We start from the raw sequence: 25,439 nt of genomic DNA, 5'->3' as shown, positions 1-25,439 counted from the left end.
ACTATTCGCACAATACTATCAGTGGCTGCTCATAAAAAGTGGCTAATTTATCAAATGGATGTTAAATCAACATTCTTAAATGGTGACCTCAAGGAGGAGGTGTACGTGGCTCAACCACCTAGGTTTGAGGCCCCCCATTTTGAGAACAAGGTATGTAAGCTAAAGAAGGCTCTGTACGGGTTGAAACAGGCCCCAAGAGCATGGTACCAACGGATAGATAAATTCTTTCATAATTAAACTTCAAAAGATGCGCCTCAGATGCTAACTTGTATATGTGTACAGGAAAGGTGAAAAAACTGATGTTATTGTTCTATATGTGGATGATCTCCTTATTACAGGTGACTATGAAGACATGATCCAGCAGACTAGAAAGGCGTTAAGCATGAAGTTTGAGATGACAGACTTAGGCTTGATGCACTACTGTTTGGGGATTGAAGTCTGGCAAGAGCCAGGCAAGATCATCTCTCAGCAAAAATATGCAAGGGAGATCTTGAAGGCATTTGGTATGTCCGAGTGCAAGGAGATAGCTACACCTATGGAAATAAATGTGAGGTTGTCTATGGAGGATGCCTCACCACCAACAGACATCGGGAGGTACATGAAGTTGGTCGGCAATCTCATCTATCTGTGCAACACTAAACCGGACATCAGTTTTGCTATTGGCGTTTTAAGCAGGTTCTCCAATAAGCCCCGAGAGAATCATTGGAATGCAGGAATGCGGGTGCTCAAGTATGTGAAGGACACTCTTGATTATGGCATCACCTATGGTACGAGCACTTCCTTGACTGATCATTGTGACTCAGATTGGGCTAGAGATGTTGATTCCAAGAAATCAGTTTCTGAATATTGTTTCTTTTTAGGTTCAGGTATCTTCTCTTGGATCAGTAAGAAACAACCAACAGTGACATTGTCTTCTGCTGAGGCTGAGTACAAGGCAGCATGTTTTGTTGCATGTAAAGCAGTGTGACTGAGGAGGATCTTATGGCACATGAGAGTGCAAGAGGATGAGGTGCGACAATCAAAGTTGCATGGCCATTGCTAAAAATCCAGTGTTTCATGCACACACAAAACATAGAGATCCAGTATCACTATGTGCGTGATTTGATCGAGGACGGGATAGTGAAATTGGACCAAAATGGAGCAGATATCTTCACCAAGGCACTCGAGAAGGATCAACTTCATAATCATCTTCAGAGACTCCCGAGAAGGTAGTTCACCTACGAATGAACATTGAGGGAGGGTGTTAGATATGCTTAATGCCCCATCCTCCTAGTAACCACCAGTGATCCAAGGTGCTCAAGTTATAAGGCTTCCATATGAGGACAAGCCATGTGTGAGCCCGAGACACTTGGATGGATCCTGACTTGCATGTCAGATGAGGTCTATCAAAGAGACTGTTGATGGTAGAAAGGTAATTATGTGAAAACCCCTTATTCTTGCTAAGGCCTAGGGGCCAACTGGCCCCTAGCTGGGGGCCCCCGAGGCGACGGTATACGAAATATTCCCTGAATATTTCATGAACGACTAGTCGGTTCCACCGACTAGGTTGACTGGTCGGCTCCATCGACTAGGTCGACTGATCGGCTCCACCGACTACGTTGATCCGACTACCGCCCTCATAGCTATAAAGAAACGACCTCCCCAATCCATTGTATCAGATCAGTTTAGATCAGATCAGATCTTCAGCTAGTAGCTCTTCACCTAGTATCTGTCTAGATCGCCATCTAAGCTCCACTGTGGGAGTGCACGGGTGAACAAAGCCATCATCTGTACTACATCAGTATTGAAGGAAAAGTTTGTTCCTCTCCAGTTTGCTGTGTACTCTCTATTCTTTGTTCAATTTTTGTTCCGCTGCGATGTGTAATTTAGCATAAACAAGTGCTCTCACACATACAAATCCACTAGCAACACACATCTTAAGCATCCATTTATACAAAGGTCTTCATATGAGTTTCTATCGGCACTTCGGAGGTGAAGGGCAAACTCAGCTGTGACAAGGGCTAGCACTAAAGAAGGCTAATAAAAAAGTAGTCCACATTCTCTTCATTCCATTGTGAAGACTAGACAATTCCATTTTAGTCGCTCCCAGACAAGCATCTAAGCCTGTTTATAGATAGCCACATGGCTTCAATAGAGACCAAGGATCCTTTTAATTCCTCTAGGGAGCCTTGTGTAGCAAACGGAAAAGGAATAGAAATGGAAAAAGAACTTCTCTTACATCGTCATGATTTTGGTTATGCCTCTCCACTCATCATGAGTTTCATGAGCTTTTCTTGTTCTTTTCTCAATGTATGGTAAAGTCTCTAAATGGAGGACCACATTTAGAGACCAACTGCTTCTTAAGTCCCAGCTCAGAGGTCATGTGCATTTCTATTCTCAATGTTAACCTGTCATAGAGTCATGCGCATCACCTATGTCCCCCATCCACCTTGCCACGAAATTTTATAAAGAAACAACAAAATGTACACCTCTAACAACTAGTACAACCCTCGGACTCACCATGATTAAGACTATGTCAGAAGGCAAAATATTTTATTTATTTTAAAAAATATATATCACAGTGTGGTCTGGCAGCAGCTTACACAAAGTATTGGAAAATATAAGTCTCCACGTCCACTAATATGGAACACTCTATACCAGGAAAGAATATGCATACAGCATTTCAAGAATCAATAAGTGGGCAATACAACTATTTGTTTATGCAAACAACTCCCCACATACAGTACAAATCATAACCTGCTACACAGCTTTTCAACCTACAGGATTTGCAAAATTGTGAATCATGATCACAGCTGCCAAACTGGCCCCCACACATGTATACTTCCGTTGAGTAATCCTTCCTTTGAGAACATAGGTCAATTTACTTACCCAGCTTCTGTTTTGGCAGTGGGACCAGACCATATTGTAGCGATGTAATCACAGCCACCAATGTCCTCTCATATCAATGTTGACAATTAAATAGCCTATTTGTTACTGATGGAAGCTGCTGGTTATCGCACAAATATGGTTTACTGGTATGAAGGTGAAGGGATACATGTGTCACCACCCTCTGTTTAATGGAGTACCCATATCGGTGTTGTGCTCCAACACTCAAGTATGTTCTCTTGAACTAGGCCTGATGCAAACTAGGTCATCCAGCTTGTTGCCATCCAGTTTGTATAGTGTAACACCCTGCAAAGCTTTATGATGAGCACGTGCTTCAAGTCTCAACTCATTCATATCCAATAGTTCCCATCTGCTGTAGTTGGAGTTCCTGCGTGCATCGCTCATGTCAGGTGAGCCTGAAAGAGGGCCTCCTTTAGGTTTTGCAGTTGCCCAAACCTTGCAAGCACTAAAAGGTCCAACACTCTCTGGATTCGTGGAAGGTGTCCTACGCAGACTATAAGCAGCCCCATGTGCATCATGTACCATTCGTCTGGTAGGTACAACAGACCAGTTCTGCTTTTTTGTTTGTCGCATTGGTGAGTGGATACGTATTATCTGCATACACACTCTCAAATTGTTATTTCCCATGAAATGTAAGTTCCCTACTGACAGATTGAAAAGTTGTAGGTGGGACCCCTTTTTCCTGGTTTCTGCTTTTATTATTTCCTCTAGGATCTGAAACTGATACCTCAAGACACTCGGGCAATTAGCCATGGCCGTGAAATGCATAACAGGAAACAGGGTAGAGAATCTAGATCTGAGTGTGTTTGGCATTCAACAGATGCAGCAAAATGACAGACAACACTGCCACCTATACCACCGCAAATACCATTAACAAACCTTAAGTGATTCTGGCTGAAGAAGACAGGCAACTTGCAGATGCATCCAAATATAAGGTGTGAAGGGCCAACTCACCCCAAGGCACTCCAGTAGTTGATAGTATGCACGTCCTTGCAATGGATTATGACCCTTGCGAGGAGTCGAGAAATACCGCGTCCTGCAAAAAGTCTCATATAAAGCATTCAAAATAAGCATTTCTCACCATAATCCTGATATTCTATGCAGACAGGTAATTTATGTGAACGTGCATATGCATTAAGTTGGAGATGCCAGGGAGGAAACCATTCCCAAGAAAAAAGGAAGCTCCATTTTACATATCAGATGTACTTTGGAACACAAAAAGTTTGGTCCACACCCTAGACTCCCATTCATACATTGGAGGATGATACAGATGATTCCTTACTAGAGGACATTGGGGAAGCAATTGGTCCTTCGCAAGCGCATGCAATGCTACAATTGTTGTTGGTTTTTATAAATTATGCTTTAATTCCAATAGCTATTAATATTGTCCTAGTTAAGGTTAGAACACAATAATAAAATTCAAAATTTAAACAGTTCTGATGACTAGAAATGTTAGGGCGGCGAGCAATCTAGTACAATGTTAGTAAATCTATGTGTTAGTAAGAGAATCATCGCATGCTAGGTAGCCATGTTAGTAAATCTCATGCAAGAAATTAGGAGTGTTAATGCCTTAAAGGCAGCAGTGGGTAGTCACCCAATGACTCGGGGTGAGGATTCAAGGTGGACCAAAGTTTATGGTGACATGATAGTGTGGTGATGCTCTCTCGCTCTCTTGGAGTCGACTCTATTCAGTTCCAAGGTCATTGTGGGTCATAACCGGACATGCCCTGTGAAAGGTGTTCCAAGGTCATTGTGGGGGATAACCGGACATGCCCTGTGAAAGGCGTTGGTAGTATTCCATTCATCACAACTGCAGGAAACGAGGAGCTGATTTCTGGTGTACTGTATGTACCAAATTTGTGCAAGAACCTTTTGCCTGTCAGTCAAATGGATGAGCACAACATGTCGGTCTTATTCGACAAAACGGCAAAGTCACTGTCGCATCCAAGACAAATGGAAAGGTGGTGGCTCAAGGAGTCACGGAGCATGGGCTATATTGGCTCAACGCTCTGTTGGTGCACGAGGACCATGGCAAATCCAAATTGTGGCATGAGCGGTTCGGTCACGTCAATTATGGCACTCTCACCAAGATGCAAAAGTCAAAGATGGTGGATGGACTTCCACCAATTGCAAGCAATGATCGTGTTTGCAAGGCTTGCTTGGAGGGCAAGCAACACAAGAACAAGTTTCCATAGGAGGCCTCATCATGGGCCAAGAAGCCGCTCGAGTTGGTTCATTCCGACATCTGCGGCCCAATGTCAACAAATTCATTCGCAAGTCCGGATTTTAGTCGCATGACTTGGGTACTCTGCCTGGCCAAGAAGTCTCAAGCTTATGAGAAATTCAAAGAATAGAAGGCCCAGGTAGAGAAGGAGAGTGGGGAGGTAATCAAAACCTTTCGCACAGACAGAGGGGGGGAGTTCACTTCTACCGAGTTCAATGGATTTTGCAAGAAGCACGGGATCAAGAGACAGCTCACACATCTCGGCAGAATGGAGTTGCTGAGAGAAAGCACAGGACCGTCAAAGAGAAGTCTCAAGCTTATGAGAAATTCAAAGAATAGAAGGCCCAGGTAGAGAAGGAGAGTGGGGAGGTAATCAAAACCTTTCGCACAGACAGAGGGGGGGAGTTCACTTCTACCGAGTTCAATGGATTTTGCAAGAAGCACGGGATCAAGAGACAGCTCACACATCTCGGCAGAATGGAGTTGCTGAGAGAAAGCACAGGACCGTCAAAGAGACACATTTGAAAATGTTGCGAGGGAGAAATCTTTCGAAAGCTTACTAGGGTGAAGCCATAAACACTCATGTTCACATCCTCAACAGAACCAAGACCAAGGCTGTTGATGACTAGACCCCATATGAAGCTTACTATGGTTGAAGCCAACAATATCTCATTTGTAGATTTTGGGTTCTAATGCATTTGTTCATGTGCATAAGGATGAGCGGACGAAACTTGATTCCCATAGCCAAAGATGTATCTTTGTGGGATACAGTGAAGAATGCAAGGCCTATCGTCTTTTCGATCCGGACAAGAAGCAGATCCTTATCAACAGAGACGTGATCTTTGAGGAGTTAGAGCCACAGCCTGCAGAAGAGGTCCGTGAACTTCCTTCATTACCTCCACCCAAGGTCACCATCCAAGAGGTGGAGATGACTGAAGAACCTGAGGAGGAGGAGGAGCATGATGTTCCAAAACCAAGGCAACTCCAGCAAAGGCACCTCCATCAGAGAAGAAGCTACCTCAGTGGTATTTGAAGACTTTAACAGACTCACGGGTCACGGACATTCCCGAGAGCAGTCCGGAGTGCGACGGTCGCAATGCAACATGAAGACTCACTCCGTGAACTACGCTATGGTGGCTCAACTTGAGGAGCCCCGTTCCTTGAAGGAAGCGAAGGATATTCCAGAATGGCAAGAAGCCATGCAAGCAGAGATGGATGCCATTCTGAAAAATGACACCTCAGATTTAGTGCCCAAACCAACCAAGCGGAAGATAATTGGGACTAAATGGATGTACAAGCTTAAGTTCAAGTCAGATGGGAGCTTGGACAAGTACAAAGCAAGATTGGTGGTGAAAGGCTATGCACAGTCAAAAGGACTTAACTTCGACGAGACCTTCCCCCCACAGCCAGGATGGTGACCATTCGCACAGTCATTGCCTTGGCTGCTCACAGATGGCCTATTTTTCAGATGGACGTCAAATCTGCATTTTTGAATGGAACCCTAGAGAAGGAGGTATATGTGGCACAGCCACCAGGATTTCAGATTCCAGGATCTCCATCAAAAGTATGCAAACTGAAGAAGGCCTTATACAGGCTGAAACAAGCCCCCAGAGCATGGTACCAACGGATAGTTGTTTTCTTTCAGAAGATCGGGCTTCCGCAGAGTCCATCAGAAGCAAATCTTTATCTCGACACAGAGGGGGATTTGCAGCTGGTATTGATCATGTATGTGGATGACCTCATCATTACAAGGGATCATACGAAGAAGATTTCTCAGGTCAAGAGACTATCTCGCAGGAGAAATATTGCAGAAAGCTACTCAAACGCTTTCAGATGGAAGATTGCAAAACAGCAATCACTCCGATGGTCTGAAGAAGAGTGTACATGATCCATCTCAGCCGGTTGATTATTACTGTATCGATGCATGGTGGGAAGTTTGCTTTACCTCACCAATACCAGACCCGATATTTCCTTCTCGGTTGGATTGCTCTATCAGTTCTCTCCCACACCCAAGAAGGCCCATTGGGACGTAGGTATGAGGGTGCTGAGGTACTTGAAAGGTACCTGCACCTAGGGCATCACTAACACAAGAGGCATTGAGTTGGGAGGTTTCTGCGATAGTGATTGGGCAGGTGATAGTGACACTCAAAGATCGAGACCTCTGGATACTGTTTCTTACTCTAATCACAACCTACTGTCACCCTTTCATCTACACAGAGAGAGTACGGGACTGCTTGTACAGCGGCATGCGAAACATTGTGGCTCGAGTAGATCTTGGAGGACATGAACGTGGCCCAAGAAGATGCGACGGTGATTATGTGCGACAACCAGAGTTGCATAGCAATCGCCAACAACCCCGTGTTTCATGCACTGACGAAGCACATCGAGGTCCACTACCACTTTGTTCATGAACTCATCAACGAAGGTGTCATAGAGTTGATGTACTGCCCGACCAACGACAACATCTCGGATGTCTTCACGAAGGTGCTTCCCAAGGAGCAGATGGAACACCTCATTCGATGCATGGGGATCAGCCTCGGATCAGCCCACACTTGTGTCATCGAGAGGCGGTATTAGAAATGTCACTGCCCACACCTGTGAGCCCCCGATTTGAGGGGACAAGGGGGCAAGAGACTATAGGGGGATGGGAGCTGAGTGTACCTTGCTGTCTGAGGGCAGCACCCTGCATGGAACAGTGCGCCAGCCGGGCCCATGCAGGGGCATCTGCAGCACGTGTACCAGCCAGCAGCAGCCAAAAAGGCCCAGCATATAGGGCCTTATATAGGCCAAAGGGCTGGCCTAGAAACCGACCAGAAGTCGGCCATTTAGGCCCTTCTGGAAGGCGGTGCAGCAGACTGGAACTGACTGGAAAGTCGGCCAGTTTAGGGGGCTTGCTCCCCCCACACTGTTCTTCATCACCAGCACTGACAGCCCTTGAACCCAGGCAAGCGTGCAGGGAGAGGAATAGACTCAGTCTATTGTATCAGCATCTCTTTGCTGCTTGGTGCTCACCTTTTGAGCTTTTGTCAGCCCATTGTTAGTGGAAGAATACATCTGAGTTTTGTCTCTCTCTCTCTATCTCTCTTTGAGTGTTGTTTGAGCTGCGATCGGGAGTGAGATGAGTGAGTGATTCTATCCTATACTTCCCAACACAAGGCATAGGCATCTTAGAGGGATTTTGAAGTTGGGCCCAAGGACAACCAACGTTGTCCTTGGTATGGTGGTTAGGAATTTAATGAAGGACCAAGTGGCATGCATACAAATGCATGTGCTTCCCCCAACCTACCATCTCTCTCCCTCACCCTCCTGGAGCATCCTAAGTTTTGCAGAAGCCCTTGGAGCTGTTTCCGTTGCATCTTTTTGCTCTCCCTGCCTGTTTCTGCTACTCTTGCACCTGTTCCTCCTGCTGTGACGCCTGCTCTAGCTCCTGCACGCAAGCCGATGCTACCCAGCTGTTGTACGGCCCTTGGGTGCAATTTTCAAGGGAGTCAAGGCTGTTGTACACCTGCTGTACAAGCTGTACGGACACTTTGGCACGGGATTTGAGGCAGCTGTACGGATTCTAGGTGCGGATCCCGAGGTGATCACCGCAGGGCACGGATTCTCCTGCCCATTTGGGGCACATCTGTGGACCCTAGCCTATCCAACTCTTTGCTTGCCCTCCTTCCACCTTCTATCTTTTCTCTCTCTTCTCCCAGAGGCTGGAAGACACCTGCACCTTGCTGGGAGCCTAGCCAAAGGATAGGCGCGAGGACTGAGCTCGCCCCTCTGCCACGAACAACGGGTATTTGGTTATTGTCTTCATGTTGATTGTCATTTCTTATTTTGGAAGTTATCTGCGGTGTATTTCTTGTGTTTGGAGTCCTTTCTGGTCCCCACAGGCTTAAGCAAGCACTCAAAAGCGAAGGGTGTGCCTAGGGAAAGACCTAGGGCCAGTGTGTTGCATGTAAAAGCCTTGAGGCTGCTTGAGCACAGTTTGCTAGTGGATTGGATGCTTGCCATTTAGTTGGGTCATGGCACAAGTGGATGCCTAAGATTTCCTTGCCATATGGATTTTAGTGGTGCACTTGGATTAGATGCCCAAAAGATAGTCAAAGGATATGCAGAGAGGAACAGTACAGAGGTGAGCCCCTGGTGTAAAGCATTTCCATTCAAAAGCATTAAATAAATACCGAAAGGGGCACCAAGGCATTTGGGGCCAATGGGTGTATTGTGTACTATTTTCACTGAGCAGGGGCTTTCTAGCCTCCCCATTGTTGTTGAAGTTTTTTCTCAAGTATTGTTAAGCGGTTGAAGTGATTGAAGCTTGCATTGTGGTTGTTTATGAGGTTTATGACTGAGTAGACGACGATTACTACCCTTTAGTTTCTTACTACCCTTTAGTTTCTTGAAGGCCGGTTACACGGGTGGATGGGGGGGACTGGTGCCATAACAGGAGGCATGGGAGGCCAAGGAGAGAGCAAGGGAAGATTGGCGAGGGTAGGAGGAAGAGGGGGCGGAGGCAAGGCTGGATCTCCCTGCTGTCCCAGTGAACCAGAGCTCTAGGCCTCCTCCTTTGCTACCATGGCCAAGCGCTCAATCGAGGCCTCGATCATCCATACGTCAGGAGATTGCTATTGGCGCACATGAGGCCGCGGGCCCTGGACCTCAACTCTTGTGGGATCCCTTGGAGGAGCCTGGGCCCCAGCCCCCAAAGGGGGTGGACCGCCTAGAGGGGGTCCCCTTGCTGGTCCTCCATGGATGCCTTTCGCTCTCTCCCTGCGCCGAGCATGCTGTTTGTGGCGCTTACGAGCCCACTTGCTAGGCTTTTTCTTGACCACCTTGGTCCACTCTCCCTCTAACGGTGTCACCCAAGGGGTCTAGGACTCATGCTGCTCCTGTAGCGGCAGCGGCCTGCTAGGCTGCTAGTTCTTGTTCTCCTAGGGCTCCCGTTGTTGGCTCTGTCGAACCCATGGGGGGGTCTGAGACTACTGTTGCTGCTGCTGCTGCCGGCGAGGGAGGCTCGACCTTTCCGCCTGCAGTATCCGCTGTGATCTTGCTGAGGGGGGGACCGTCACTGACCGTGAGAATAGCAGTCCCTAGCCAAATGTCCCCACTCTCTGCATCGAATGCATCAAGGGCACTGACTTGGTAAACCTGATACCTCAAGCCTCACACGGAACTCAGCCCCTTCAAGGGTCTGAAGGAGGATCCACTCGGGGAAGGACTCAGGGTCCTCTACCACCAATCCTTGGGGAGCCCTCGGAAGCGGATCGTCACCGCCGGAAAGTGAGGCACATGATGTGCTCACTCCATGTCCTCTATTGTGAAGCCATGGTACCAAGGAAAAAGATAAACAAGGTGTGGGCCAAGGTAGATGGGGCTCTGCTCTACCAATGCCAAGGTCGTGACGGGTGAGCAAAGCTGGAGAAGAAAGACTCCTCGTCCATAGATGGTAACCTCTTGCATATGTCTCCCTCTAGCGCTATATTTGCCTGTAACCAATCTCTGATCTGACTCTTGGAAGGTGTGATCCCTACTATCTGACCCACTACTGCCTTGTCCATGAGGACCTGAACTGCATTCTTAACCTGTTGTTTGTCCTGAGGAGAGAGTAAAACCTTAACTGCCGGGGGAGTCGAAGGTGTTGCCATTGAGCCCTTCTGGCCAAATAAGTGTCATAGCCAAGGTTTCTTTCTCCGAGGCGTCAACAATTAACCCAAAGCTGCGTGAAGAGGAGGGGCGGCGAAAAGGAAAAAGAAGGCTCCAAAGAGAGTGAGGCAGGAAGGCGAGGGGAGGATATGGAGGCAAGGGGGAAAAGGGGGGGGGGAGAGATAGAGCCAGAGGGGAAGGGGGCGGGGGAGATGGAGACGGGGAAGAAAGAGGCGGGTGGAGGCGAGAGGAGGAGAAGGGGGCGGAAGAGAAGGCGGGAGGAGGAGATGGCGATGGAAGAAGAGCTGGAGGCAAGCGGAGAGAATGGCGGGGGGAAGAGAGGTGAGAGGTGGAGGGATGGAGGCAAAGGAAGGAGGCGGGGGGAGGAAGAGGAGATGGTGGGAGGTGGAGGAAGAGAAGGTGGGGAGCAAAGATGGCATGAGGCAAAGGAGATGGCGGAAGGCAAGGGGGCTGTAGGCGGAGGAAGAAGGCAGGAGGAAGAGACGGCTACGAAGCAGCTCCGAAGCAGGGTTCATGACACTCAATTGAGTTTCAGGATTTGCAATCTGCTGTAGTAAAGTTGAAGGTGGATGGCACGGGGTTCGTGGCACGCGTCAGCCCGTGTATGTACTTGTTGACCTAGCCCTTTGTGGGTGGTAAATTTGATTGCCAGTCTGGCCCTATGTGGGTGGTCAAATCTCATACCAGCCTCATACTTGGTGCGTGGCCCATGGGCAAGCGCTGGAATATGTGGGGCAATTCCTTGATCTGGCATCGTAATTGAAAGAGGGGCTTGTGATATGTGGCATTGGGGGGGATTAAATAGTCCCATATACAATCATGTTCCTTGGATAATCCTAGCCGGCTCTTATGGGGATGTGAGGAGGCATTCATGGCAATGGGGCTGAGATTGGGACCCCTGGACCTAGTGCTCCCTGGGCGAGCCACGTAATGCGCCAACAAGACATGAGTTGCGCTAGTAGGGCTCCTAACAAAGGCGGCCAAGAATTAAACAGCCCTAGGCCCCAATTTTTTCCCTGGTAGCTTCTCTCACAAGTCATCATATAGAGCAATGTTCCTTATTCTATCAAGTACAACATGGCACCCTGATGTGTTTTGCATTGGTTTGCTTGTACAAGAGAAAAGCACAATTCCGTAGGTCTTATGATTCCTTGCTACTCTAAGTAACTTGATATCTTTTTCAAAACCTTTATGAAATAAACTGGATTAACATGTGCAAAAGGTCTAAACAACATATGCAAACCAAAAGGGCATCATAAAGTCAAACACTGAAGAAATAAGACTAGAATATCAATGATGGCAGGGGCTATCCACAAAAAAAGTGTCTGTCCTTTTTAATAGGCACGTGTTGGGAAAGGAACAATAGGACCGTTGGGGGAGAGAAGAGAGAGAGACAGAGAGAGACCATTCAGTATATCCCGGGTCAACAGTGAAGCCATATATGTCCACTTGATCACACATAGACAGTGCCAACTCTATGGACTTTACTCCAGTCCCCTTTGCACCACGGCGAAACACTACTCCTTGGAAAAGGTAACAAGGATTGGGAAGATCCTGCACAAGGCATATGTATATATTTGTGTTAGAGAAACCACACATGGGCTAGCTAACGCAGTAGAAGAACTTTGAGCCAAAGGGAACAAAACAAGTAGGCCCAACTTCAAGTGATACAAGTGCACAAAAGAACACTCAGAATCAAACATAGTATTATAAATACAAGCCAAGAGCTATGTTCATGGGTGTCCTAGGAGGAGTTCCCAATGACATAGGACCTGTAGGCCTCAACTATTCCCTATGATACTAACAAGTGGATGGATTTTGACGCAAGGTTACGACCCGATAGTTGAGGGCTTTACGAAAAATGATTTTTTCATATGAGAAAATCTTTGGTTTCGAACGTGAGAAAGTTACTCATTAAAACCGAAGGTCAAGGGAGACACTAAATTGGAAATAGAATACCTTGATCATGGTGCTGAAATCTTTGTGAATCAAACTTTTGATGATTAAAACCTCGTCCACTGCCAAGCCATAAACCAAACATCAGTCCTTGCAAATTGGTTTCAAAGCAACGCAAGCCTTGCACTACAAAATTTCCTTGCAATGGCAACCTTGACAAAAAAGAGATGGATTGTCTAGAATCAAAATCATACAATTCAAAAAACAAAACAGCAAGAGAGCATCAAAGCAAGAAAAACTCAATTTGATCTGATCCGCCCATGCACAAGGTACATAGAGTAGAGGGTATAATGAATGCACAACCATTTAGATTATCCATGCGGTAGTGCAGCCATGTTTGTCCATCTGTTGACCTACCAAACAATCACATAGTTTGCTAAGTCTAAGCTGTAATGAAAGGTCGGATCACACTTTGATTAAATGTAAAATGGTAATTCCATGTAAACATGGAGACCAAACCAGCTTTGAAGGGTGGTCCACCACACCCATAACAAACTAGATGGCCAAACAACATTGACTACGCACATCTGACTCCTGCTCACTAGCCAGTCAATGCTACATCACGAAGCCTAGTATTTAGCATCATCATGCATTGAAGAGCAGTCTGCAATCCAAGATAGTGACTACCTCAAAAGATTGCATGCACTTTAATTGATCAAATTCTCCCATGAACTCGTTCTAATTTGCATGTCTAACAACATACATGTGTTTACACACCACTCATTAAAGACAATACTTTAGAAAGTCAACTCTATATTTACTCAAAAGGTTGAGCTTATATTAACATGATCAAACAATCAGCCCAATAGTTTGTCAATGGTCGCAACCTTATAGGTCTTATTGAAGGCAACATTAGCGTTTGCCCAAAAGGATATCATAAAAAATACAATTTGTTCCCCATCAAGGAGCCCATGTCAGAATGCCCCTTTTGAAATATTATATAATTTGCATTCCTTTCATGGAAACTAAAAATGTACCATGCTAAACTGTAGGAAGGAGTGAGCAACTGCAAAGATGGGCAATTGAGCATTGCTCATGGCCTTTGAGCCTATCTCTAGATGAATCCACGAACATGGCCTTTGAACCTCTTGAATTGTGTGTCTATCCAATCAAAACTTCTAAACAACATTAAAACATTATTTCCAACGTTCTTTAAATCAACCTTCAAACATTGTTCCAACCCCATCCCTATGGCAAGTTGAAAATGTAGAATATCTTAAACACATACCTTATAAAGACATGAATTATGTTGACCCATTTACTTACAACAAGCCAACCAAGAATAGACTAGCTATTTAGAATCAAAATACAAGTGCTAATTACACAAGTCTATCAAGCTAGACTCGCCAACCTAGATCAATTGATGTATTGCCTTCACTTAGAAAATCCATGAAAGTGTGCAAGTATACATGTACATGCACACATACATACATACATACATACATATGTATCTATGTATCTATGTATCTATGTATGTTGTACAAAAACCACACACACAACTCTGCCTCTCTCTCTCTCTTTTTGTAAAGCAAATATTTCATTTAGAAGAATGTACATTCATAGCTGTCCAAAGTGGAACAGCTACTACTCAAACTAGGAACAGTAATAGAAGACTTCTAACTAGGCCAGAGGAAGGTCTCCAAGAGAATGAGGGTCATGGAGGCCTTGGTGGCCAACCAAGTCCTCCTCGCCACAACCTAGTACATAGCCTCTTGCTAGTGCTTTCATAGGGATTGTATGGGTCAACTTAGGCACTTGGTGCACAACTTTTTATGGGCAGGTTCCGATGGTACGCAGCAATTACTACCACATGCAAAAGGAGGGTTGGGAATCATTGATTTGGAGATGCAGAGCAAAGCCTTGCTGGCCCACTAGTGGTCTGAGGCCTCATCCCAAGATCAAAACCCTAGAAGCTCTTACTTTGGCAAGGGCTCGTTCGGACTACACCTCTTCTAGGAGACCGGTGGCAGTAGTCTCACAAGTGGATCTTTTCAAAGGCCCCCTCACAGGGAAGGGCTCCCCCTGATGAGAAATCTCCAAGTGTTTAGCAACACTTGTCTGAAGGACTCATTTGGGCCAATCCTACATGTCTAGAGGAGTTTAAGCGGCAATCGTTTATTTGGCATCTGAAGGGTCGGGACCAAGAGGGTCTCATGTTGGGACAACGGATCCACATCATCTTACCGCAGTGGGACAATGATCTCGTCATATCAAACCTGGAGACGGAGGCACGCGTGCAAGCCCTCTCACATCTAAGAGGGGCAGGCACATGGATGTTAGAGATTGATGCGGCGATTTGTGTTTCGTGGTGGGAGAGCCAGCATAGCTCCCCAGCTCCTCATCATTGGTATGGACAGTTCTCGAGGATAGGGGTGTCTCTCAAGATTCAGTTCTTGGATCCTTCCACCGTAGATACTACAGAGTGGAGCCAAGGGGATCCTTTCACTCTGTAGATACTACAGAGTGGAGCCAAGGGGCCTCCTTCAGCCCGAGATGGTGGGAGACCTCCAGGATGACGAGGCTTTAAGCTTGCTAGAGTGGCAGAGGGTCAAGCTTGTGGGCTGCTTAGGCAGAAAGTGGATTACAGACCCCGACATAGTCTTGGCACAACAGGAGGGCACATTGTGGTGGCTCTAGTTATGGGAGGGCCAGCCTCTTCCGAAGATTCAATGCAACCCGAATGAGTGGTTCTGGCCCGCTCAGGTACGGCACTCAGACAGGATTGAGAAGCTGCCCTTCTTTCCATGCACCACCCATAATGGCCAACGTCTTCAGCTGGAGGCAACAGCATGGACCCCCTCAAGGGCACATTGGGTAGAGCAGGAGGTTCCCAAGGAGATCATCTTTGGCTTCTGATCGCGTCTCTGGACTAGTTGCAAACCATGGAAGATTTCTTACTTCTTCTAAATGGTCACGCATGGAGACTTGCTCATTGGCCCCTGGCTGGAGCAGATGTGGGTGGATGGTAGCTGCCATTGCTGTGCAGGCAAAGTGTTGGAGACGATCCCCCACTGTCTATGGGGATGCCCAACAACACAAAGGATCTGGTCAATAGCTCTCAGGATTGTAGCCAGCATGCACCGGACGTAGCAGGCTTTACTTGGGAAATGGCTGCGTGGCTTAAGAAGGGGGGCATGCATTCTCGATTGATCGTGCCTCTCTAGCTTACTGGATTCAGGGCCAGCATGTGGTTAGGATTGAGACATATGATGTGACATCTCCTTCCCATCCATCAAACAACTGATCATAATGCCTTGCAGACTCCCCATCCTCTGCATACTAGTCCTTCATTGCATCCAACTCAGGACTCAACACATATTCTTCTCAGACAAGCTAGTATAAGCGAGGAAAATATCTCAAGGTCTGATGATCTATCTGCACAGTGAAATCAGCCCCTAGCATGTAATGCTCCCAAGCAGAGAGAGTAAGAGCCACAGCGAGCAACTCTTTCTCATATACTTGCAAATTTCTTTCAGCATCCTGCAACATTCTACTCTCGTAGGCAACAACCCATCCATTCTGCATGAGGATTGCACCAATGCTGTTCCCACATACATCCTAGTGGACAACAAAAGTTTGACCAACATTGCCATTACCCATAGCAGGGTTTGCTATACCAACCCCAGTGCCCTGCATACCAAGCATGCCTACAGGAGCTCCCATAATGCCACGCATTCCACTTTGCATCCCTGGCTGCGTGCCAGTGTTTCCATTCATGACTCTCTACATCCGACTTGCATACCCCCAAGCATAGACCCTTGCATACCTTGCATTCCAGGCTGAAAACCAACAGGTGATTTTCAAGCATCCCTTGACCATTCCCAACTTGGCCAGCCATTGCTTGAAACACAGAACCACCATGAAAATATCCAGGATGGACTAAGGGATGCGGAATGACTTGCTGTCCCTGATTTGCATGCTGAAAACCATTACCTTGACCATGCAAATCCACACCAGGACTATGAATAGATTGCCCATCTTGGGCAGACTCTCACTCCCTATCCCAATACTCATCACTATGTGACATACTTGCTGAATTCTCCTTGCTCCAACTCAATTACAGCAAACAATACTTGCACCAGAGACAACCACAGACTCACCTCCTTAAAGAAGATGGTGATGTCTCCTCACCAAAGCAACCATGGACTCACACCCTTAAGAAAGTTGGTGAGGTTCCAGCGACGGAACCATGAAACCAGCCTTCAATAAAATCAAAGGGCAGTAAAACTAACAAGTAACCAGTCAACACTGTTACATTAACAATTCAGCAAAAGCATTACCAACACACTAGGAGCTACAGTGCCCCTGCACCAAGACAAAGACACAGATTGGCCCCAAACCTTGGTGCCACTTTCAGTATTTCTTTAATTAACTGAGAGAGCCAGAATTCCATGCTACATAAAGGATACATTCCTTCTTACAACTGGGACATTCCACATCCCATTGTGCATCCACATACCCTGCATAACCTTTACTCTTCACTGCTCTCACCACTCCTCGCAGTAGGTTTCCATCCCTAGTCCACGAAGCTTGCACACAGCCTGGAACTGTTACTAGTAATCACACTTGGCCACACAGTTCCCCATAGCTGTTACGAGTGCCCAATTAACCACCTAGCTGCTCAAAGCGGAAAAGGAAAATTATTGTTCACTGCTCTCACCACTCCTGGCAGTAGGTCTCCATCCCTAGTCCAGGAAGCTTGCACACAGCCCAGAACTGTCACTAGTGACCACACTTAGCCAAACAGTTCCCCAGAGCTGTCACTAGTGCCCAAAAAGTTAACTATCTGCTCAAAGAAGAAAAAGAAAGCACACACAAGCTTTCTCCTCTGACCAGGACTGCCATGGCCAATAGTCTCTCACCCTATGGGTTGCGCATATCCTGATACATCAACTTGTTTCCCATAAGAGATCTAGCATCACAACACAGCAAACACTGGCAGTCACACCTGTACCATCCCTCTCGGGTTTCTAGGGATACTTCCCATTCCAAGCATGGATTCCCGACCCCTGCCTACTCAGCAACAAGGCTGTACTCAAGATGTGCCATCCACCTAGCAACCATTGCCTGCATGTGACCCATCTCCTAGAGAAACCAAAAACATATTTCCACATGGAGCATGTTACCATCCAAAGCCAGCAAATATGATACACAATGAATTCAATCCCACTCATAGTAGGCATCAGTATCACAACACATTAGCCTTGCGGGGCTCTGCTCTCACACCCATGTGACCCTAGGCATCCATTTTCAGTGCAAACACCTGCATTTAACCTGGAAGCAGTTACTAGCAGCCCAAACAAGGCCACAAGCTCCCTAGACAACCACAAGTGTCCACTGACTCACTGGAATACCCAAACAATGGGTGAAAGCATAACTGAACTACCCACAATGCTCAAAAGCACGAACAACCTCAGCAAGCATTCATTGTAAACCATCCTACCAAGCAAGTCTCTTCAAAACCACAGCCCAATGCTCACGGGCAATCATTAGAAGGGATGGGTGCGCCCTTCACCAGTAGCGCCCTCTTGAGCATAGGCACAGAACCAATGATCAACTGTAGAGAGGCCAATCTCAGCATGTCAACATCTTATACAAGCAGCCTGTAGGTTGACCATGACCAACAATGAGGCATCCGTACAGATTGTACATCATCTGTACATTCAGGTACTTGCAGCCGTACTCACAGCCATACGCATGGCAACCTGCTCATGTGGCAGTCTGTACCTATGACAGCCCGTACAACAGGCGTACGGCAGTCCGTACACAGGCGCTGACAGTTCTACTCTAGCAGCCGTGATTGATCCGTCCACCCAGCCCACTGTAACAGTCCATACACACAAGCCGACGTAGGCACTGTACTTGCAGTCCATACCACCCTGTACGTATCCTTTGTATCACCAGCCATACCTGACCTGCATCCATCTGCCATACGGGATCCATACTACGAGACCTTGCCCTTCATGTAGAGTCCATACCACTCTCCATGCCAGCCACAGCTTCCAAAAAAAAACTACGTCGATCCCTCTCCGTCCTCGTAATTGCCTCTCCATCCAAGCTTCTCTACCTTACATTCCAAATGGGGAGAAAGGGGGGCAATTGCCACGTGGCAATTTCCCCACGTAATAAAATTTGGGGCTTTTTGCCCCTTGAGGCCCCTACAAGGCTATTTGCCCCCAATGAGGGTACCAAGGCCCAACTTTGGGCCTATTGACCCCCATAGGCCCCTTAAATGGCCTTTTAATCCCTCACATTGAACCAAGGCACTAGTTTACCCCCAAGGCACCAATCCCTAGGGGAAATCTTACACACCCACATCCTGTGACCTCGCCACTTGATTCCCAGGGTCAGGCCCACATGCAAGTACAGAACTCAAACCCTCGTGACAAGATCAAGGCCAGCTTGGCATTAGATGGAGACCACATCTAGGAGGTCATCGTCTACAAACGAGGTGTGTTTCTCCTCTAGCTTGGCTCGCCAGATACTGCTCTGGCTCTCGTGGAGAGGAGCCCTATTCTCCTGGGCCCACATTTATCCCTTGGTATCACGGATTAACTGTGGAGGACATGGACTCAGCTCACCATGTTTTCCGCTTCCTACCTTCGACTTCAATAGCCATAGATCCACCATAGCCTCCTCCTCTGCCTCCACCGGACCCCTCACCCTTCCCCCCTCGGACCCACCTACTCCCTCTTTGCCTCGCCCCGCCTGCCCCTCCACTTGCTCCCCATGCTGTGATTTGACAAAATATGAAGAGGGGAGAGGAGAAGAGTGGAGATGAGCAGAGAGGGCACAGCTAGAGAGCACACCACAAATGAATAACTATACACTAGATTTAGTTGAAAAAATAGAATATATACAAACCCATTTAGGGTTAGGGTTAGGGGATCTAACCCTTTCCTTTATAGCACTCTATTAGGTTAGTGCTATGCACACGTGATCACATGATGTTGAGCGTGAACTCTCAACACCTTCCCTCAAGATCAACATCATGAAGTAGGCCTTCCCTCAAGATGATGATTCTGGGGAATCGAAGAAGAACTGAGCATTACATTCCATCACACCCCTTTAATGGGAATGTCCTTCCTCTGTGTCAAACCAAGAGCTAGTCGGTGTTTCTCGAATAGCTCTTTATCGAGTGGTTTGGTAAAGATGTCTGCAACATTCTCTTCGCTATCATAATGATGCAGTATGATGTCACCAAGTAACACTCGTTCTCTGATGAAGTGCTCTCTGACATCAATGTGCTTTGTCCTAGAGTGATATACTGGATTCTTGGCCAATGCTTGAGCTCACAATATATTGTTGTTGGCTTTGACTCATCAAAGTCATCTGTTTCAAACAATAGTCTTCTGAGCCGTATAGACTCACATGCATCTGTAGTGAGTGCTCTATATTCTGCTTCAATTGAAGACAAAGAAAGAGTTGGCTATTTGTTTGATAACCATGATATAGCACCTTGACCAAGGAAAAATGCATATCCCTATGTCAATCTCCTGGTCTCATGATCTCTGACATAGTCACTGTTACAGTATCCATGCAATCGTGGATGACTTCCTCTGTATTCTATCCCAAACTATCTTGTACCTCTGATGTATCTCAAGACTCTTTTGACTGCATTCCAGTGAAACTGTTTTGGATTTGCCATAAACTGTGCTAGTGAGCTTACTGAATAACAAATATCTAGCCGAGTGATAGTCAGATATATAAGAGATCCGATGAGCTGCATGTATTACCTGTCATTGACTGTAGGCTTTTCTGAATCTTTAGTAAGTTTCAAACTCTGTTCCATGGGAGTGACTCCAATCTTGCAATCTGCCATATGAAACTTCTTCAGGAGATTGTCAACATACTTGAGCTAACTCATGAATGTGCTATCTGAATCTCTCCAGAACTCAATTCCAAGACAATAGTGCATATCTGATGAAGCTATCCTTGCTTCCTGTCACAATCAGATCATCTACGTACAAAAGTGCAATAGTAATGTCTTCCCCTTGAACTTTGTAGTAGAGAGTATGATCTGCATTGGACTTCATGTATCCCAGATTAGCAAAATACTTGTCAATTCTATTGTACCAACTTCTGGGTGCTTGCTTTAAGCCGTAGAGACTTTTCTTGAGATAGCAAACCTTATTCTCCTTTACTGGTTCAACATAACCTGCTGGTTGTTACATGTAGACTTCCTCGCCTAGGTAACCATTGAGAAATGCATTCTTGACATCGAGCTGATACATATTCCATCTGCTGAGTGTCGCTAGTAATATCAAGAACCATATGGAATCCATCTTTGCTACTGGAGCATAAGTCTCATCATAATCTTGACCATATTGCTGTGCAAATCCTTTTGCAACTAGTCTGGCTTTGTATCTTTGAATACTACCATCTGGATTATACTTCACTTTGTATACCCATTTGTTTGCTTTGGCCTTCTTTCCTAGTGGAAGGTCGCATAATTCCGAAGTATTATTCTTATACAAAGCATCCATTTCTTCATTCATAGCAGTTTGCCATTCTGGCTTGTCTACTGCGTCTTCAAAGTACACTGGCTCTTCTGTAGCCATGATGGTAGTCATAAGAGCATAGTTCGTGGTTTCCACCTGAATTGCTTTGCCTTTCTGAGCATATGTCAATCTGACTGGAGATTTGCTTTCCCTAGTAGACTGTTTGAGCTGCTATGGCTCTACTTGGGGTGTTGCTGGCAATTCTTGCTCTTCTTCATCAACCTGTTCTATAGATGACTGTGAAGTCGATGCTTCTATCTCCGAGGTTTTTTTTTGGAAAAGAGTGATATATTCCATTCAAAACAAATCATACAGCAGGTGGGAGAGAAAGTACTCTATCCCTAGCCTCAACAATGTGGCAAAAAAGCCATGGAGGTGGTCTAAAATGCCACGACATCCCAAAAGGGGTCAAATGAAAAAATAATGAGCAGTCCCATGTCCTCATGAAGGATATAAGTCTCCCACGAGCTGCCAAAGAGGTGCATGTACACCGCTCCCACTGACTCCTGAGAGCGAAGATAATCTCCGCCCAAATGGAAGCGAGAGTGTCAGCCTCCGTGCATAAATGGCCCCCAAGGACAAAAGAACATCGCGAACACCATATCCGCCATACGGTAATGCTGGAAATCACCTCCCAAGCTGACCCTGCAGCTGAAGTAGGCATGGTTTTCCATTCTGATTTCTCATCAAAGATTACATCTCTGGAGATAATGACCTTGCGGTTGATGGGATCATACAATTTATATGCTTTGCTTTCTTCACTGTAGCCAACCATGATGCACTTGCGTGACTTCGCATCCAATTTCCTGCGATGATCATCATGTATGTGGGCATATGCTATGCAACCAAATATGCGGAGATGCCCAATGTGTGGCTTGTGTCCACTGAATGCTTCATAAGGAGGCATACTCTATAACGGTTCGGTAGGAAGCCGATTAAGCAAGTAGTTTGTTGTAGCTATTGCTTCTGCCCAATACTGATTCGGAAGATACTTTTCACTAAGCATTGCTTTTCACTAAGCCGAATAGGCTTTACAATGGCGACGTGTGTGTGAAATCAAATGCTATCTGCCCACTGAAACAATCTGCAATGCCTCTGTACTCTCTGAAATATGCTCACTGAACTGATGAGCGTAAGGTTTCAGGTAATGTAATGATGTGAAACCGTATGTGAGCGTATGAACTGACTCCGAGTAGGTACTAGTCGAGCATTTCGGGCACGACTTAGATTAGCAACTTGGGAAAATTCAAAGCATCCCCTCTATGGCGATCTAGTCTACTCTGATCTAGATCTATACCAACCGTCGATCGATGCAAGAACAACAAATAATTCATTTTCTTTTGTTCTTTTTAGGTTCTGGGTCAAATGCGTCAGTGTAGAGGCGAATGTGCATGAAGGAAGTGGTTTTGTCGGCGAGGCTCAAATGTGAGTGTAACTTGCACCAAAATGTGCGCGTGATGTGACGAGCACGTAGAGCATGAAAAAACGAGCGACTTTCCTTTTTAAAGCGCCCTCAAATTCTTCCTGGATCAAGAGATACGACTTGATCTAGGTGGAGGAGCAAAAGGAGTGCAAATGGTGCTCAATGATGATTTGTCACTGTGGGTCACATACAGTGATGATGTGACACTGTGCCTAGCAAGAGATGTGCCAGTGGAGCCCTGTACTGAGGTGACACGAGTGGTCACATGCAGTGACTGTGGAGCACTGTGTGGGCCTACAAAGGTCCAATGTGCTGACTGGACAACTGAGCTGGCACTGCTGAGGTGGCACAAATGATGATGTCAGCAAATGACGTGACAGATGACATGGCAAGGTGATGTGGACTGCTGATGTGGCAAATAAGATGCTGACGTGGCAACAGGATAGGGTTTGCTGACGTGGCACAAGGATAGGGGTGACACGTGGCAGGTAAGGTATGATGACACGTGGCACGAGGATAAGATGACGTGGCACAAGGCGAGGGCTGCTGACATGGCAGACAGAATGACACATGGCGTGGACGAAACGATGACGTGGTTGATAGAATCTCAAAGATGCCGATGGAATCTTCGAGATTCCGTCGTCTTCTCCGTTACTGTCAACGAAAATCGATGATTTGTTGAAGATCGTTGGCGTTCAATGGTAGCCGTGCTCGAGGTTGCAACTACGTGGAGAGTTTCGCTGTCGTTGCAAAAGCCATGTTGGAGGTCGACACTGGAACTACCCGTGAGTTGCGTTGGAGGCATCGACGCGATTCTTGAGCTCGGTGGTCTGTGCGGGTTATGGACGTGTTGCCAACCGAAGGAGGCCGTTTCGAGCTCGAGGATGACGAATGTTGGAGCTGAAGCAAGGCTGTGTAGAAGCCCGTGTGTCTTGATTTGGAGCGGCTCGTGAGCCCTTTGCGCTAGTGAAGCTATGGAGAAGCTATCGTCGTTTGGAGGAGCCCGTTGTCGTTGGAGACGAGCCTTAGTTACAGAGCTGGCTTTTGGAGTTGTTGTAGCAGCATGGGCATTGGAGACCTGTTTATCCGTGTTGTTGTTCGTCGACGCTAGTTGGAGGGGACCCTTGGAAACAATTTGGAGCTGGTATCCAAAACTCTACAGGTGGAGCATAAGCTTTTCTATTTTGATTTAAAGGAGAACCCTCGCGGTCGGTACTTGAAGATCTCGGAGAAGACCTCTAGATCCAGGTCTAATCTCGAAAGCAAAGAGGTCGTTTTCTGAAGGTTTCCGAGGCTTCTGTCACTTGAAGTCGCAGTACTATCATTGTGCCTTGCAAGGCCGTGTCAATGGAGATGCTCATGAGCGGCCGGGCTGAGTAGTTGTTTGGAGCCGTCGTCGAGCAGCAGGGTAGTTTGTTGGAGGAGTGCTTGAGCACTATATTGTTGATGGCGCAACGTTGGAAGCTGCTGTGCTTTGCTGTTGCAGGAGCTTTAGACGACCTTCGTCTACTGTAGGAGAGGCGATGGAGCGTATGCGCTCCAAGCACAAGAGTCTTTGTTGCAAGCCGATGGTGGCTGGAGCAAGGAACCCGTAGTCGGCTGTGTTGTCGCAATGGACTAAGGAAGGCCAAGCCTTTTTGTTTAAGCAGTCATTGCAGCATGGGCTGCGCCTCAAGAGCTGCCTTGTGTAGAGAGCCTTAGAGCTGCTGGAGATAGCTAATTGCCTTATGCAGCAGTAGATAGGTTGTAGATAGGCTCTCGGTCAAAGGAGCTTTATTGGAGCCATGAGCTTGCAGATAGGCTGTCGATAGCCTCTCAATCAACAGAAATCTCTTTCTCTCTCAAAAGATTATGAAGAACTCTCCCTATCTTTCTCACAAACACTTGAAGAAGATCACTCTCTCTCGCTTTCAATCAAAGAACTCTCGCAGTGGAGTTGAATGGACGGAAATCTTTCCAATGTACGGAAATTATCTACGGAAGTGAACTCTCACAAGAACACTCGAGAACTCTCAATCTCACAATCTCTCTCACACTCTCAAGAATCGCAATGCCTCAATGGAAGGCAAGGGAGCTCTGATACCATGACAAAATATGAAGAGGGGAGAGGAGAAAAGTGGAGATGAGGAGAGAGGGCACAGCTAGAAAGCACACCACAAATGACTAACTGTACACTAGATTTAGTTGAAAAAATAGAATATATACAAACCCATTTAGGGTTAGGGTTAGGGGATCTAACCCTTTCCTTTATAGCACTCTATTGGGTTAGTGCTATGCACATATAATCACATGATGGTGCTATGCACACGTGATCACATGATGTTGAGCGTGAACTCTCAACATGATTACCCTCACCACCCGCCCCCTCCCCCTTGCCCCCCCTGGCCCCAACCCCCCAAATAGCAGTAGCCTCACCCGAGGCCTCTTCCTCACGCACCTCTCTTGGATTTGATGCGGCCCCTACATCATTAGGGGCGGCAAAGGCCACATCCCCAACCTCTCCTGAGAAATAGGTCAACTCTTTGGGCACGCGTGATTCAACTTCTTCTTCTCAGTCCTCCAGGGAGGGGCGTGCAGATGCTCAGTCCTCAAGCCTTTGCATGCGTGTTGGACGGCCTCTGCCGAGAGAGTTCTCGAGGTTGGGACCGTCGAGCTATTTGGAAATCCCACACACGTACCCCATGCCCTTGGAACTGACCATTTTCATCTTGTAGCCCCAAAAAGGGGTCATTAGCACAGTAGGATTTCGCACCACCCAGTTCGGGTCCTTTTGGTTTGCCTCCACAGGGGTGAAGTG

General features: G+C 46.7%; 1 protein-coding gene across 1 annotated transcript in view; it reads right to left on the bottom strand.

The window, feature by feature from the left end:
- Positions 1 to 2,566: 2,566 nt before the first annotated feature.
- The window catches only part of MGP2 (MALE GAMETOPHYTE DEFECTIVE 2), a 29,429-nt gene continuing 6,556 nt past the window's right edge, over positions 2,567 to 25,439 (bottom strand). Inside the window, exons 8-11 of the mRNA XM_087389363.1 lie at positions 12,722 to 12,780; positions 12,168 to 12,316; positions 3,841 to 3,922; positions 2,567 to 3,480 (exon numbers count right to left, since the gene is read on the bottom strand). Of these exons, the coding sequence (XP_087245489.1) occupies positions 3,091 to 3,480; positions 3,841 to 3,922; positions 12,168 to 12,316; positions 12,722 to 12,780 (680 nt within the window). The 3' untranslated portion in view covers positions 2,567 to 3,090. The remainder of the gene's footprint in view (positions 3,481 to 3,840; positions 3,923 to 12,167; positions 12,317 to 12,721; positions 12,781 to 25,439) is intronic.

This window comes from Dipteris shenzhenensis, chromosome 18 (assembly GCF_047967505.1).
Source record: "Dipteris shenzhenensis isolate YYH24624 ecotype China chromosome 18, Dip_SZ_1.0, whole genome shotgun sequence".
Classification (NCBI taxonomy): Eukaryota; Viridiplantae; Streptophyta; class Polypodiopsida; order Gleicheniales; family Dipteridaceae; genus Dipteris; species Dipteris shenzhenensis.
Note: the sequence above shows the minus strand (reverse complement) of the source record. Positions and strands in the feature narration are given on the sequence as shown.